Source organism: Amia ocellicauda, chromosome 15 (assembly GCF_036373705.1).
Source record: "Amia ocellicauda isolate fAmiCal2 chromosome 15, fAmiCal2.hap1, whole genome shotgun sequence".
Lineage (NCBI taxonomy): Eukaryota > Metazoa > Chordata > Actinopteri > Amiiformes > Amiidae > Amia > Amia ocellicauda.
The window spans coordinates 19,773,443-19,791,548 of record NC_089864.1 but is presented as its reverse complement, the minus strand read 5'-3'; the positions used below and the strand labels follow the sequence as shown (position 1 = coordinate 19,791,548).

At 36.1% G+C, this 18,106-nt stretch overlaps 1 protein-coding gene across 1 annotated transcript in view; it reads left to right on the top strand.

Annotated features, from left to right (window-relative positions):
- The first annotated feature begins 13,311 nt into the window (after window positions 1-13,311).
- Window positions 13,312-18,106, top strand: part of sema3e (sema domain, immunoglobulin domain (Ig), short basic domain, secreted, (semaphorin) 3E) — a 40,274-nt gene continuing 35,479 nt past the window's right edge. The window contains exon 1 of the mRNA XM_066723859.1: window positions 13,312-13,987. Coding sequence (XP_066579956.1) covers window positions 13,876-13,987 — 112 coding nt within the window. The 5' untranslated portion in view covers window positions 13,312-13,875. The remainder of the gene's footprint in view (window positions 13,988-18,106) is intronic.

Here is an 18,106-nt window from a genome sequence, read left to right as displayed (position 1 = left end):
CAAGCTGTGACCTGCCTCACAGGAAGGAAAGCAAAGCTATGGAGGCTCCTGCTAGGATCAGTTGTATCTGGGTTATGCAAGAAGGCAAAAATATCAGTTCAAGCCTCCAGACGGTCTGAAGCTTACTAGATTACTAGATTATTTTACTATACATATGGTCTTGGAGAGCTAAAAATACAATAAGAATTTCAGCATGATACCAATCTACTGGTAGACTATATAACTGTATAGTGACAGTGTGATTTATACCAAATAACCAGTAGATATAGCACTTGATCTCATCAGATTTCAGAAGCTAAGCAAGACTGAGATTGCTGATCTTTGAGAAAGATCGTGTTACTGCTGTAAGTGTTTTAAATTAATAAGTAGTTGGATCTTTGGGTCACATCTTCCAAATCAAAGTCCCATTAAGGTAACAGAGAGCACTTTGTTGATGAAGGCATCCTGGGGTCCTAACTGCTGGTGGTTATTGTGGAGTAGTGGTCAGGGTCATGGGTTCAATCTCAGGTGGGTGGCACTGCTGTCGTACTCAGGTGGGTGGCACTGTACCTAGATTGCTCCATTATAAATGGGTAATTGTATGTAAAAATAATGTGATATATTGTCCCCCTTGAAATGTTAAATAAATAATACATGTATTATTCTACTTTTGAGTAGGAGAACTAACTGCACTGCCCAGACTAAATCCAAACTTCTCTTTTGTAATCTTACCTAGGTTAACTAAAGTATCCCCTGTCTATATAACCCTTGATTTCTGCACTTTTTTCTGCAGTGTAGAAAACTGCTGCAGTTACCACACCACACCATCCAATAAGTCCCAACGGTAAAATAATGAAAAAACTATATGAATGAAGGAAATTAGGGTCATTTAAGGGCATATAAATGAAAATGTTAGCCCCTTTTTTTTAAAAAGGTATCCAAAAAAGACTTTCTGAAATAAATTAGCAGGTCTGATGTTTTTAAGTTTAATAACACAATACAGATTAGTAATTCTACTACTACTACTTCATTCTTAGAAAGAAAGAAATAACAGAAGTGCACATATTTTATAAATATTGCAGTGTGCCATCTACTTGAATCATCCAAGTATATGTATCAAATTTGACTGTACTCATTGGGTAAGAATAAACATTTCTAATTTCCATGTAATGAACATCCGTTTTATATTCTAGAGCCTGTTTCAGGTTCAGGCACAACTGAGCAAATTATATTACTGTGTAGTTTAGCCGCTGGCTTTCCTCTTTCACTTTTAAATTGCCTTTAAGTAGATTTGAGATGAGATTTAAAGGCATCCTCTTATGAAATGCTGGCAAGGGACACATTACAGTACACTGTTCTGTTATAATATATTGGAAAATGAAATGGGAAGTATAACAGAGAATGAACAGCTGTCAAAGCTGGATTGGTAAAACGTCACAGTTGTTTTCATACGCAATCATTAGAGATGGACTATGTTATGATATTCCATGACAAATTGCATTACATACATTATACACATAAATTCCTTTGGATTTTGTACTAGCGGACTGCCTCTTTGTAACAACTGTTTGTGTTTGTAGTGTTTAAAGGAAAAAGTCACTGTAATCTGATCATACAAAAGCCAGATCATGTCTTCTTTGTCTTTTTAAATACCAGGCAGCCCTTAAGTGTATTTTATAATAAACATCCGGAGGGAAACCCTCAATTTAAAGATTTTTCTGTTAATTCCTGGGAATCACAGCATCTTCATCTACTGGCTTTGTACTATAAATATTACACTTATTAGTGACCTAGTAATTCCAGGAATATTCATCTTATTTTGGTGGGTTGGATGTAATGCATAATAATCTTCATCATCATTGACAGTGTGTAACCTGTCGTATAGTACATGTAAACCATTTTTTACCTCTAAATGTAATGTATGTAATATAAAGCATATGTATGAAAATTACACAAGAATGTAAATAAAAAGATAAAATGTGATTTCTTATTCAATAGTTATAAATTAGGTGTTGCTGTAGGAGCTTTCATTCTGGAGATAAATCTGCTTTTACTAATCTTTTTTTTTTTTAAGTAAGACCCTAAAACAGACCAGATCCATCTTCCAAGTCATGTAATGGAACAATTGTACAGTACGTTCTTTGAGGGATAGGCCTGCTGAGGGATGATGAACTCACAGAAGCCAAGGTAACTCGATCTCTCAGGTGGGTCTCTTTGAAATAGAAATAACATAGTTCACGTATATTGTTATGCTGTAGCTAATTCTAGTGACATATTTGCCCAGTATCACTACATTACATCAAAACAAAGAGTGTGATGACCTCACCGTGCATCCTATCGGACAATAGCCTTGAATGCCATTTGTGAATAAATGCCATAACTGCACTGACCATTAGACAAAATCAGCATAAGCTACATCTAGCTAGGTAGGAAACTCGCTGTCGAATGGCATTGGAGTTGCTGTTAAAAGAGAAGTATATGAGTGTCTGCATATACACTACCCTTCGGCTATTTTCTCGATCACTCAATAATATTTTCTATAAAGGCATCTTTTCCATACAATGGGCTAGACCAAATCAAAACACATATCGCTTCCATGACTGTGAAAAGCGAACATATATCGCTTGTTCCTAATTCACCCAACCAAAACAAAACCTCTTTCTAGAGAAAGTGGGTAGAGCAAAGCAAAGCAAAGCATCGCTGGAAGAAATAATACAGAGGAGGTGGAAACACAAGCAATAAGCAGAAAGATATCAAGATATCTCTGTATTTCACCTATATGTATTTAATTCTACTCAACCCTTTTAGATTTTAACAAGTAATTTAACCAAGTACTCTCATAGAAACCAGATTAAATCAACATCTATGCTTTCAAACTGTCTTACAACAGTTTTATAGATATAAATTCAAATGTAGCTTATAAATATTCTTGAAAACAAATTGCTATTGTTGTCCAGCATGTTCTAGTTGAAGTACACTGTGCTTACAATACTGTACTTTAACACAGTACTTGTGCCTGTTTGAGCTAGAAAGGGAAATAGTTTTCACATGATACAGGGATATTTTGCAGGTCTTGTTTTCCTTTTGATTTGGGCCTGGGAAAGCTATCACAAAACTATCACAGTGATTTGGTCAAAGGATATAAAGGATACTTCGGGTGAGATCTTTCATTGCGTTTTTAATCTCTTAGCAGATTGAAATGCAAATATTAGTCGATCTTCAAATCGGTTAAATTAATAACTGTTATGGTGAAACAAGCCTTTATATCTATAAAAATGATTTCTTCCCATAATAGAAAAAACAACAGTATTTGATCAATTCTGGGGCAAACGCAAAGGAGAATTAATAAAGTTTGTCAAATAATTATCCAGCTTGCTACAACCACGTGTCCTCAGATATGGCAATACAATTTACTGAATTTCAATTAAACCCCATTCACACTGAAACATTTGCCTGCTATTTGGCGGATCAGAATAGGGGCGCATTTTTGCAACCACAACACAACAAGGTTAAGCCACCTTTGAACAAGAACTTGTGACTCTAACAAGAAACGGATGGTTGTTAGAAATGGCAGAGGTTGAAATTAATGTAGTTGCAGCAATTGTGTTATTGATGAACCAACAGGTTGGCGTATCTAATGCTAACTATTGTCACACATATGTCAGATGTTATATACCAATAATTCATGCAAAATATAATATTTCTATACAGGCAAACGTGTTACGTCAAAGCCAGTGTGAATGGGGGGCAACAGGAAAAAAGCAGGCAAACGTTGCCGGTAATTTTCCAGGCCTTCAGTGTAATTGTGAATTTAGTTGAGAGCTATTTTAAAAGTGCAAGTTTGTTATTGGTAATAATAGTAGTAGTAGACTTCTTAATCAAAGATGTCTTCAGTTATGTTTTCATTTACTAACCCCTCAGGCCTTATCTAAGGACTGAGAGAAGAAATACAATTATTGTGCAATATTAGATGTCAAATTCTCGAAGGCAACAGACATTTTTGTAACAGAATATCACACAACTTGACAAATATCATGAATTAGTTTTTTTGCATTTGTCCCTTTATGTAATTTGTATATTCTATGTTTAATACCCAAATTAACATCATACATTCTCTGTTATTTCCTTAGCCTGTTTTCAATGGGGATTGAGATGTATTATGTTATGGTGTGTTGTATCTATCAACTAGATTGAAGGAGATAAAACAAAACTTAAAACTAGAAACAAAATAAGCAGATATGTCCATGCAGCTCCTTCTGCTAATACATAACACTGCTGCTTTTATCATGAAATACAGTAATAGAGGTAAATGTGGTTGTTTCTTTACATCTTTAAAACAAAACAAATTAAAAAAGCAGTACAATACCATTTCAGGCAAAACGAAAGACAGCTAAGACAGTGGGCCTGAGTGTGAAAGGGTTTCTTTGGCTCAGACACAGTTGGGATTCTGGTGATTCTTAAATCTGCTGTAGTGTCACTTTAAAGGATAGTTCATTGCCTAGACCTTTTCAGCAGTGAACCCTGTTCTTAAATCTACTTTCACAGTTCTGTATTTCAGCTCCTGTTCCATACATGTCTGAGGTTGTGTATGTTTTGATTTATTTCATTATTATAAATTAACTTAAATTACCTGATTGAGAGCTGACCAAACATATGTACTGCAGTCTTTATAATGATCATGTTAGTCCATTTTAAATAGTACAACAGTATATCCTGTCCTACTTGCACATATAATATTTAAGTATCTATTTCATATAAATATGTACAATTCCAAAGCACAGACAGTTTACTTTGAATTGTATATGTCCCCAATTTAATCTCATTTTCTATGTGATGACATAAACAGACATACAGTCACCTGCTTGCAGGGGCATTTATTGTATCCAATATTGTATGTATGTTATAGATTAACACTTTGAAACATTGTGTTTTAATCAGACTGAGAATGCTACTGAGGTATATTTATTAAAATAAAATGTGCACAGGTGCAGGTGAATGTATCACAATGTTTCTATGGACATGTGGTGCATCTCATAGCTTTAGTTTTTTAATTACAGATAGCTGTTTCAGTAATTGCACACCATTTCCCGTATAGTTCCTAAGTGCTATAGTCATTGTGTAGTACACATAAAGAAACGTAACTATTCTGGCTCTTGTGATTATTTTTGTGGGATTTCCATACTCTTTATTTCAGGGGTTCATAATATCATGATTTGTAGTGTATCTCCATAATTTTCTCAAAAACAGTGGCTTTACGGGAAATAAAGTGTTAGTTTGTTTTCCTTTGTTTTGTTGTTGTGCTAAAATACAGTGCTTAATTGAGGTTATTTTACCTTGAATGTTTGAAATGTCCCTGCTGAGAAATGCCTGAACATGTTAGAAAGCTACAGAAAGTGACTTCTTAAGGTAAGCCAAAAGATATAAAAAATACTAACTGTTTAAATACATTTTAATTGAATGTCACAAACACAGAATTTACAGAATGCAACTGGCTAAATCAAGTTTTAATCATTTAAATAATGTTTCAATTAAATCAAATTTTAATACTTCACGAATTAATCACCATTAGTGTGACCATTTTCTGTTCCATGATAAAACAAAATATGTCCACTAATCAGTTCGATTTAGTTTTCCTTTTCTTTTAATTTCACTAAGGCTATACATTCCCAGTTGATTTTACTTAGTTCTTCTTCAAAACGTTTTGACCATTTTATTAATGTCAACATCATGGGGTTTTGTTAGCCATAAATAACTCACCACATTGGCCAGGCGGATTGGCGGGTATCTCTTTGGACAGATTAGTTTTTCAGGTGTTTTTCAGCTCTGAAGGCTGTTTCACCTTGGATATCCATCTAGTTACTCTCACTAAACCAGGGCTATGATGATTATGATATATATTATGATTCTGAGGCAACAATAGCAGGAGTTGTGCATGTGAGTGTCTGCTCATATCAATGTGTGAAGTAAAGAGAAGCTATAGGCGGACAGATGAAATGGATTGCCTATTTAATTAGAGACTAAACCAGTCAGGAAGAGTTGTATTAGACGGCACTGAGATTACCCAGATAGACCAATGGGACGCTTCATCTTATGTTGCGTAATCTTGGAAAAATAGATCAAAAGCAAAACTAAACATGTTATTTATTCATTCATATATTCATATATAGTCAGAATTACACAATATACAGTACAATTATTGGCACCCTCGCTAAAGAAAAGGCTGTGTAAAATGAACAACACGGTTTTATCATCTGATTTAAACTGATATCAAACATTTGACACAAAACTGATATTATAAACCGATTTAGTGGTTAGTGTTCATGACCAAAAGAATAGTGCATTATTTTAAGGTTTCTTTTTTTTATTATATTCTTTTTTAATACAGTACATTTTAAATTATGACCTAATTACCAGTGTTTCACTTTTATTGGCCATTAGTATGGAATAGTAACTTAAGTTGTTATTATTGGCATCATGTCATCTTATTGTTTGAGTTAGCATTTACCCATATGGAAATATGTTGTTATTTAAGACTTTAATGTCCATGTGTTCCTTATTATACGCATTCCATTAAACCATATCATATATGTGTCATATGTATAAAGATGCTCATTCTGTCCATAGTTATCTTTAGTACTCCTTCAAAGCAAAAGCAATAATCTATGGGTGTTTACTGTTATCAGCTTTCAACATAAACTTGTAATGGCTTCTTGACCTTCTGTACAAACCATCTTGTTATATCCTAAACCTAAACCTATTATTTCTCTTCTCATTTTATTATTTGTTTATTCATGTTATCATGTCTGGAAACTACAAAGGGTTAAACAATTGGTTTTAGAGGAGGTGACACACAAAAGAGTAGCGGAAAGTACCCCTTTTCAGTACAAAGGCCTTTTAAACCTCAAACTGAAATTCCATCGTTACATATTAAATCCAAAACGTCTGCATATTATTTTGCCAGAAACCAAAGCAGTATATGATGGGTGTTCATTTCTAAGGAAACCTCTGGATTGCTTTGAGTTGCGTACGACTACATACATAGCTGCCAGCTGTGTATGATTGTATATATAACCAAACAAACTTAAAGGAACCAAATAACAAGTTATTTTAACAGATGGCACCACTTACCTAGAGTATATAGTTAGTGTTTTAAGGAATGGAAGGAAAAGACCAAGATATCTTTATGTCACACAGTTTAAGCCTATTCAATCCCTTTCAACTGATACTGTACATGTGTTGTTTCCCTATTGAAAACATTAATGGTCTAAATGTTCTCAAACAAATATAGTGTACATGATTCACAAAGCCCAGTGGCATTAACTTTTTTGTTTTCAAAAGTACTTTCACAAGTGAGACAAATAAATGTTCTGAAGAAGCTTAACTGCTTTATACACTGATTTAGGCTGGGATTAAATCAAAACTTGACCCACCTGCAAATAAATATACCTAGTTTTGACTTAATTTATCCTAATCATGAATATAACTGGTATGATATATAGGTTTGTAGTTTGCTATTCAAAGTCAAAGTCTTTATATATTATTTGGCATAATTGGATTGTTCTGTGAGTGTATTTTACTATTATTATAATAGCAACCTACACTGACTCTCTTTCACAAAGAACATAACCTGAAGTCCATGTTTATTCATGAGCAGTCACTATTAGGGCCTTCATGGACATGTGGACTCTTTAATTTCACTCCTCTGTCAAGCTCATCCTGTAACGTTTCAATAGGGTTAAGGTCAAGGGGCTGCTGGGGCCAAAGCATCACCATGAACATCTGTTATTTTTCTTTCTGATTTAAGTAATTTAGTATGATTTGCCTTCCTGAGGGAATAATGTGATGTTGAAGAACAAGGTGATAGTGTGCGTTTACAAATGTGCCTTCTGTTTCTAGCCACCTTTTTGATTTTTTCACTATTTTGTGAATACTTATTTGTATTTTCTTGCCTGCTTTGTTGTAAGATTATCCCTGTAATATAATAATGCCTGTTGATATAACTATTTATTTAATCAGTAAAACATTTTAGAGGGCAATTATTCAGACAGGTTTTAATACATTTATTTAATGCAGCATAAGAACCAGTGTTTGAAATATCCTTAATCCTTAATGTCTCTCAGCAGACAACCATGTCACCATATTATTATTATTATTATAATTATTATTATTATTATTATTATTATTCATAATCGTCATATTATACATAATGTATGTGTTTGAGGGGAGGAGACGGACAAGGAAGTGAACTTTTTAAAAGGATGTGCAAACGTAGGTTAAGAAAGGTAGGTTAGGTGTGGATGTAACAGAAAACGTTGAAAGAATAGTGCAGTGAGAAGGTTTGTCTTATAGTAGGAGATATTCTTGACAGCAGAGGGAAGGAGACAGAATTAAATGAAAAGATGATTAGAAAAGGGGAGACATGAAAAGAAGAATGGGAAGAATTAATCAACAGCAGTACAAAGAGAGTTTAGCACTTTTTGGTGGTAACCTGTAGAGGAAGGGTGAGCAGAAGAAACAAAAAGCAGGAAATCATAAAACTTGACTGGTCAGGGAGGTTAGAAGGGAACCAGACTAGCAGGGCCAGAAATGCCAAAGTCAGTTAGAGAGTGGCAGAAAGAGTGCTCACTCATTTGTGTCAAAAGGTCAAGCAGAATTACAACTGAGCAGAGAGAAGCAGCAGTTAGTGAGGAAGAGCAAAGCAGTTCCTGTGGGGTGAGGAGGATAGGGACCAGGTTGGAAAGGGTCAAAGGAGGAGTGTTGCGTGACACAATTGGACAGCTGACGATGACCACTCATTCGAGAGAGAGCGATAGAACCAGGCCACTTTAAATTCAGAAGCAAAGTGGTCAGAGAGTAGAGAGCTGTTTGAAAATGACAAGAGAGATGTTCTGGAAGGGATGAGTACGACTGCGGTCCAACGCACATGTGGTAGCCTTATGATCTAGGAACAAGGAGCAGAGGTCATAGTCAGACAGTCAGCTCAAAGAGGAGAATGAGAGGGGGAGGAGAAGCAGGGATGGATGACAGAAGGAGAGAGCAAGAGCTAGAAGACAGCTCTGCTGGAGGGAAATGAAAAGGCTGTGGGTGGGATAGGATGAAGGAGGGAGTAGTGGTAACATTTGTGAATGTCACAAAGCAGACAAAGGAGGTTAAATTATCTGATGAAACAGAAGGTGGAGAATGGAGGGGCCTAGAGTTATGAAACAATGACAGAAAAATACCTAAAGGTTTAAAGCTGTAAGTTCATTAAGATTTTGAAGACATTTTCAATCCAGTGAATGTTCTATAATTTCACCAGTGATTTCTACAGAAAATAATGCTTTAGATATTCTAGGATAATGTTTCTCAATGTGTGGTCCACAGGGGAAAAATAAAAAAATCATAATAATAATACTATAATCATGTGTACCTCGTATGTATTATTTAATGATACATTTAATGTTACATTAATGTGACAAGGCAGTGACAATGCAAAAGTGGTCAAGGTCTTGTACTGTGTTGTTAGGCTGATAGTAAAGACAGGGAAGTAACACAATTGTGGAGGAGTTGATATTGCCAGCAGCTGAGGAGATAGTGTGTGTTATGCTGGGAGAGAGGACCTGCCAACAGATTAACATGATTGACAAGTCGGATAACACAGTTCAACGCAGAATCATTAAGATGACCCACAACGTGTGTGATCAGCAAATAGCGAGATTATGAGTGAGATTTTACGCACATCAACTGGATGAATCAAAGCATAGTGAAAAGCTTCTAAGCCTGTAAGGTATGAATACAATGGAGACATACATGAGCTCTTTCTCGTTTGTAAATTGTTGCCAAATGCAGAGGCTACTGCTGACATATTGAACAGTTTCATCATTGAACATGTGATTGATTGGTCAAAATGCAACACTAGCAACATCCATTCACTGCAGCATCCATTGGGAAGGCGATAGATGCAAAGAAAATGTATTCTGATCCCAAGACTGTTTTGGAGGAAGCAGTTAAAACACTTAATTATATCAGAGCCTGTGCCCTGGATTCACAGATATTTGCAGCCGTCTGTGATGAGATGGAGAAAATAGAACGATGGTCAAGAAAACAGATGTGGGCCAAACAACTTGAGCTGTAAAATGAATCGTTTGCAAATCCATCAGAATTTTTGGTCACCACAGGGATGCAGCTTCCAAACAGTGGGAAACCTCTCTTCAGAGAGCACCTGCAAAGTTTGAGAACAAACCAAGGTGTGTACTTCCCTGTTCCCGATACAAAATGTAACTGGATAAGAAATCTTTTTGTGAGCGTTGACGATGACATCCTCGCAAGCCTTGAGTCAACTGAGCACTCTGACTGTGCTTTAAAGCAGGATTTTTCTTGACAATACAGGACACAGTTTTGGCTTAAATGTGATTTGTAATACCAAGCATTGTCTGACAAGGCAGTAAAGGCAGATCCTGACATTAAGCGTATGACATCTGCAAAACAACACCAGCCTTCTCCTTAGATAAGTATTATCTTATTTCCCACTGGTAGGTCTACTGCAGGTAAATGAGGTGATGAGTGCAAAGTGTTTGTCAGGGAGCATAATACATTATTACATATAATTTTGTTTTTCCCATCAGGTTATGTTTAAAATGTTTAGACTTACATTATGTCTATGTTGTGGTCCACAAAAGCGTTTGATGACGATGTAGTGGTCGGCATAATGAAAATATCTGGGAACTGCTGTTCTATAACATAGCATATGGGGGGGAAGATCTGGAAGATGTTTGATCCTGTAAATTACATTCTAAATGCCTTATTTTAGACCAGGTTGAAATACTATTTCAATTAAAATATCAAAATTTGCCAAGTGCAATAAAAAAAAAGAAATAACTTTGTTCTAAAAACACAACAAATATAGTATATTTTTACTGCAAACCATAAACAGCTTCGCGAGCAATCATCCTGGTTAAATTACTGAATCACACAGAGTAACAGCCAGAGAGTGCACTAAAAGTCCCTTTGAAGAAGTAAAAAATAAAACACAGCTGATACAAAATTAAACAGATTATTGCTTGGACAATTAATTAAAAATGAAATGGCTGCCCTGCATTACATGCCACTGTGTTATTAGGAACTGAAGTGCAAACAGTAACCCAGACTGTACCATATGCGTACCCTGGAATACACAGATGTCAGTTGCTTGACAAATAGAGGTCTGTTCCCTCGTGCTGCTTGCACTGCTAACATACAAACAGACACACAAGAAGGCACCCTAAAATAAAATGTTGGCCAGAGAAATATCTGGATTAAATCAAATCTTCAAGCCATCTGGCACAAGCACATTGCACATGATGGTGAATTTCTGTTTGCCAGTGGTCCCTTACACCTATGCAAAGTCAGCCTCAAATATTAGTATGAAATGGTGGGTAGGATGACATTTTGATTAGATCCAGGCCAGAAGAGATTACAGTAATGGTGTAACAGGTCTTATTGTATACAAGACCTTGTTAAAGTGATGTCACTGCCCTGGGTTCTCAACTGGGGATTTTAGTGTAGTGGGGTTATTGCTGTACAGCTTGGGGGGTTGGATGTGTCCCAGAGATATTGGCTGAATCTAGAGTCTCCACATACACTACAGTGGTGGGCTGAATAAAGTACAAAATAAATAAAGATGTGTATTTTAGTCATTCAGGGATCAAACATTGGACCTTAGTGTTATTCTTGCATTTCTTGGGGTGTGCTGGTTGGTGACTCAGAACTGTGTTTATGACAATACAGGTAAACAAAACACAGCCTTTATCAATTAAATGTTTGTTAAGATATATGTATGAATACAAGCATATATATATTGTAGCATTTTAGGCTTTTCACTACTGGATTCTCCACTGACAAAAACAACAAATAATAAGAGAGATTTGAGTTTCCTGCAACAGATGTATTTCTCAGACAGCTTTTTAAGGAGCAGCAAAGCACAGTCTCTCTCTAAACTACTTCTCCCTGGCGGGCACTGTGGCACCCCTATATATCTCTTGGCTTCTCGTGAACGGCTCCCCCAGTCACAGTGCCCCCCTGTTTCCACACGGGGTTAACCTTCAACCTCGGAAACTACAATAATTTCCCTTAATAAATCAGATCCCAACACACTGAACAGACACAGACAGACACCCTACATACTGCAATCCCTCCACATACCAATCCCAGATCTATACAATATATAACTAAATTTCTGAGGTTTGCACTAAACAAACTACTATATATAATGTAAAATTCACTATTCTATAAACACTCGTTCCCTCAGAGCGTGGTAACATCTGTTCCACTTGCATTTGTGTAACTGTAAACCAGAGATCTGCAACTATAACATATTTTATTTTGAGTTTCACCATATGAAAAATCAAAATATGCAGGCACTTCCCTACAATAAACTCCCACAACCAATGCTTTTAGTTTTGCACATTCTATGGTTCCTCACATATAATTAAATGTACACCACTAATGCATTGTGACACTGACCCCACCCCTCCCCACTAAATGGAGATCTTGTTTCAGCAGATTTCTAAAGTATTTTAATCCAATTCTACTTTTCATTTAGATTCTCCAGTTACCAAAGTATCTTGGCTGTCTGACAAATATGCTCAGATCATGCAACTGCCACCAAATACAACTATCAATGTAAATAAAATCAGTGGGTGACATAAAACACTGTATAACAATAAACATACACATTTATTATAAATATCTTCAACCAAATATAGGAATAATTATTATTATAATGTTAATCGTTGATTGTTTTTCTAACAGTGTTGGAAATGTACAAGAAAATTTGTCAACTTCACAGAAGGGAAACAATAAATCTGGCCCTGGCAATTCAACACTGCTTTATTGTCCTGCATCTGGAAAATAACTTTGTCTCACTACCTATTTTAAAACATTAAGGCATGCTCAGGTGAGAATATGAAGATTTCTTACACATACACAATGCTGAGACAACATAATGTAGACGTGTTTTTTGTAAAACCACAAAAAGTATTTCAGCCTTTTCTTTAATAATAAAGTAGACCCAAGTACTGCAACATATGCATTTGAAACCCTTTTAGAAACTCCAGGGGTGTTCAAACAATCACAATGTGTTGACATGAGATGTGACATAACTCCAAATATTCCTCCCTACACTATCAGAGCAGCTTGTGGTGAAACACAGAGCTACTCAAAAGAAGTGCTCTGTTATAATCCCAGCAATAAAAATAATGAAAAAAAGCCTTGGCTGCAATCCATGCTCACATCAGGGGATCTGGAATCTCAGAAAAAAAGGGAGGATCACCGACTGGCACGTGGAGTAGAAGTATTTCTTGAAGCAGAGCTGCCTTCAATTCCTACTGAACTTGAGCAGCAGCGTGATTGCATCCCAGCTGGGAGGAACAGCAGGATCTGAACCTCGGAGGGACAAGAGGGAGGCGGTTGCTTTCTTGTAATTACCAAAGGTGAAAGGTGAATTAAAGCTTGCTGTTAGGCAAGTCCATTTTAAGAAACAGGCTGCAACCAAAAATTGAGGAGGAGATCTGGAATATTTTTTGCCCACAAAAGCATCAAAAGAAACCAACAAGGGCAGTTCCACAGTCTTTGGAGGGGAAAAAAATAAAACACTTTGCTAAAAGCAGAAACCAACTACTTCAAAGTACAACACTGGAGTAATATTTCCTCACAACGTTTTGACTAAAGGGAGCAACAACACAATTCAAGATATTTCAATGTTTCAGTGGTGTTACATAGATATCAGATATTGTAAGATATATTTTAATTTTTTCTACAGTTTGTTTTAATATTCTAATTTTACTTTACAAGTGGACTGAACATGGACATTAGTTCCACGGTAAAGCTGTGAAATAATACAAGGAATACAGTAAGAGTTGTACCAGAGGCATTAAGAGGATGACAGCTGTTCACAGAGGGCTGTCTGTGGTGCTGGTGCATCTCTGGGTCCTGTGGAGTTCAGCACTGGCAACCGGGAGCAACCATCCAAGACTGAGACTATCTCACAAAGGTAGGTCATAGGCCAAGGTGTGATTAACCTCATGTGTGTGTATATATATATATATATATATTAAGAATTATGTATAGGTTTTGAAACAACTTGAACATGTTTATATACTATACAAGCTATTATTCCTGCACCAGAAAGGAGAAAGGTGATTCGTTTATGTCAACTTTAATAGTCTAGGGTTCAACTGCAGCCTTTTTAACTGATGTCTGTACACTGTGATGGGTGTCTTTATTCCTTTCTTGTGCCTTATCATATAAATATTACAATTCAGATTTTTTTTTTCAAATTATCTACTTCAGAGATACAAGATATGCTATCTGTTCTCAATAAGTTATTAATCATTATTTCATCATTACTTGTACACTGAGAGTCCCCCACAATCTGTCATACGGATTAGGTATCAGACAAGAACATGTGTATCATTGAATGTAATATAAGTAATATATTAATGGTACACTAAGGTAACTATACAATATTATTCTTAAATAAACATGAACATGAGTGGTTATTAAAATAGGTATGATTATTATATATCACAGTTTTAAACATGTAAGATAAATCCTTTCCATTTATTCATTCATTCATTCAGATCAACTACTAATGTGCATGGCCTTGTAGAAGGTCAAGAAAAACACAAATAAAGTTGCAATTGTCTCACATGGTGTGGACACAAGGAGCACATAGTCTAGATCAGCACCTTGATGGCAGGTCCAGACCTCTTGGCGCAGCGGAGAATTCTTAGCTGGGGTGTGAGAGATAAGGGTTCAATTCCTGGGAGCAGCTGGCACTACAGTACTTCAATTTCACACAGCATTGTTTGTTTCAAGTAAATTATTTGTGTGGCAAGTGACCGATGCTGAAGTGATTGGATATGTTTGCCTGCTGGGAAATTAGATATTTTAGATAGTTTAGATATTTTAAATATTATAGAATGGGCTTTCACTTGTTATGGTTTTATATGTATGTATGTATGTATGTATGTATGTATGTATGTATGAAAATCAACATTGAATGTATTCATAACACATTTACAAACAGCACACTGCAATTTGTGTTTGTGTATAATTTATTTTCAAACATTATTTGACAGTACAAATAGCCATTTTGTTAGATGTATATGATGTATGCATGTATGCTTTCTTCTAGCCCGCAACTAAAAGGGTTTGTTTTTGTTAGTTTCGTATCTAAGGGTGAATGTGCACAATGCATAACTTGAAAACATCAGTCCAGGTTCTCCATCTACAGGTTGAAGCACGTAGTAAATATCAGGTTTTGATACTGTACCTTAGATATCTGATTCTGAGCTATGCCACATTGAAGACAACAACAAAAAAAGAATGGTTTAGGTTCAGGTCACGTCTGGAACGTGAGTTGTCACTGGATCATGAATTCCTGAGAAATTCCACACAGGCTTGATTGCTATGATTAAGCATGACCAACATACTTGCCATAACACTATGTAGTACAGTACATGTTAACTAAGGTCCAAAGATTTTACATTTATCCTGCATGTGTAACGCTATGGTTAGCATAATGAGATTTCTAGTGTTGGAAAGCTATCCATCTTTGTCTTCATGTTGTTTTGCTGCATGAATTAGATCAATCATTCTGATGGTGTACCAATATTTTCAATCATAAATGCCAAATTAACAAGAGTGATAACTAGAACATACTTTTTTATATTAGTCACCGGGTGCCTGGGGGGAAGATTCCTTTTTAACTGACACATGTGGAGAAACCTAAATTGGCACTTTGAGTGTACCTCAGGCATTGCGAAATTGTGAAAACCAATACAGCGTTTCGCATGTCTAGACTGATAAACAGGGTTCTGCCTATCAGATGCTGAATTGTATAATTGGACATCGTCCTTCTGAAAAATGCATGGAAAACCTTTCAAGTTGTGGACATAGTAGCTGACAACTGATGGCCATGAACATAAATAGCAATTTGAGTTCCCCGTTTTGGCAAGTTTTAGGTAAATACCATTTTTGTGTGATCTTTTGAAATTCATGTTACCTAGATATATGAATGCATCTTTCATGCTTGATATCCCATCATAATAATGCCTTTATAACAATATTACGTGATAATGAATAGGTAACTATAAGTGGTGACTTTGAGAGTTGCATGTCTGATATAATCTGCTAGTTCATTAGTTTTTCATCAGAATACTTTCCTTATCAAGGTCATCAGGTTTCATTTGACCGGACATCTACTTCTAAACTCTCATTCACCTCTAAACTGTATAACGAGGTAATTTGCCAGCCTTAGGTATTGACACTCCCATGATGCTTCCCTCATGAAATCTAACCTCAGCAAAGGCCGTTGGGAAGAACCTTGCCCTATGTTGAACAGTCTCCTTTGATCTGCCTCGTACAAGGTTGTCGGTGATATACCATGAGTGAAAGCGTGCATTTAAATATCCCAATGGTTATAATTAGAAAGCATCTTTTCTGTGTGTTGTCAAAACATATCAATAATGGGCACCAATTCTTCAATGTTAGGCTGAGGGTTAGTGACAGGGTTACACACTAGGTTTGGGGTTAGGGCTTATACATGTGATCAACATCCGAACTCTGTGGAAGGGCATTCAAGTTATTCCTGTGGGATTCATACATTAATTCATTAATTGATGCCAATTATTGTAAACTGTTAACTTTTACAAAATACTAATTAGCAGTGCATGTGGAATTAACAATTTTTAGAATAGATCTCAGACATTGGGGACGTGTCGCCCTTGTTGGCTATACATTCCAGAGCAGGAGATTAGTTGTCAACTGATATTTTGATAGACATACATGTCCATGTGGATTCAGGCCATGTTTCCTTCCCTCAAACATTTTTTTCAGCCTTTCCCCCTGAAATTATACATAGGCAGGGTGGTCTGGTGCTGAATTGTTGAGTGGGGTTGGTGCTGCTGGACGATCCATGTTTTTCTTGTTTTCCTCTGAGACTGTATTTATCATTCAACTGACTGTGGAAAAAATGCGTTGGGGTTACTTAATTGCTATCCCAGTGAAGCAGAGTCTCGACCAGGTGATATTCAATTCCTTGGAGTCCAGGCAACGCTAAGTGACTTCTCTGTTGGACATTTCTTGTTGCCACTTTATGCAAACTGTATAGGCATCCCTTGTGAAACTCTGTGGTGAGATTGATTTAGAGACAGTAAGTTGTCCAAGATTCAGAACTAACACTAGCTAAACCTTGTAACCGAATTGAATGCCCATTACACAATACTTTCCTGAACTTGTAACATGCCAAGTAGGGTTTGGGTACTGTGACTGGATATGCCATGGCTAATTTGTGTCACCATGACTTTCCTCTTCTGTGGTGCTCAGATGAGGTGAGTTGGGTCACAATTTCCATAAACTGACCACCCTCCTTGGAAATTTCCTTTGGAGAAGGTTGATGTTTTGGGAAGAATTACAGTCCTTTCATTGTAATATCACTCCACACCAAAGAGAATCAAGTCATCACAACATTCAGAGTTTAATGTGACAATTTTTTAACTATTACTGAGGTTAGTTTAATTGGAGTGGCTACACAGAAATCTTTAGGAAAACATTACTGAATTAAAAATTAATCAAATTAACTGCCTACACCCATTTATTTTCCTTTTTTGTCCTTAACCTGAAACCCAGGACATACATATTTATTTATATAAATAATTATATATACTACCGGTCAAACGTTTTACAACACCTCAATTAATGTCTCAATGTACTCTGAAATTAAAGCATAAAACAAATAAATAATTGGAGATTAAAAAAGAAATCATGGAATAGTTTTGTTTAACAAAATGTAACCCCATTGGTACCTTTAAAGGTGCACCAAATCCAAAGTACCAAATGTGTACTCTTCAGAGTTGTGTTGTTTGCCAAGTGTTTGGTATCCCATGAAAGCCGAGACTCTTAGCTTTTTAATGATGTAAAGCATTCTCTGATGTGAAAAAAATGTTTTTTATATTCCCCCCACACATTCTGAAATGGGGGGTGGAACCAGACAGTCTAATGATCAAAACAAGACCATCCATGTTTTGGTAAGAAGCAGCACACACCTGTAGAGAGCTCAACATGTCAATATGGAAAACTCTGTTTACAGTGTACTAATACACAATAT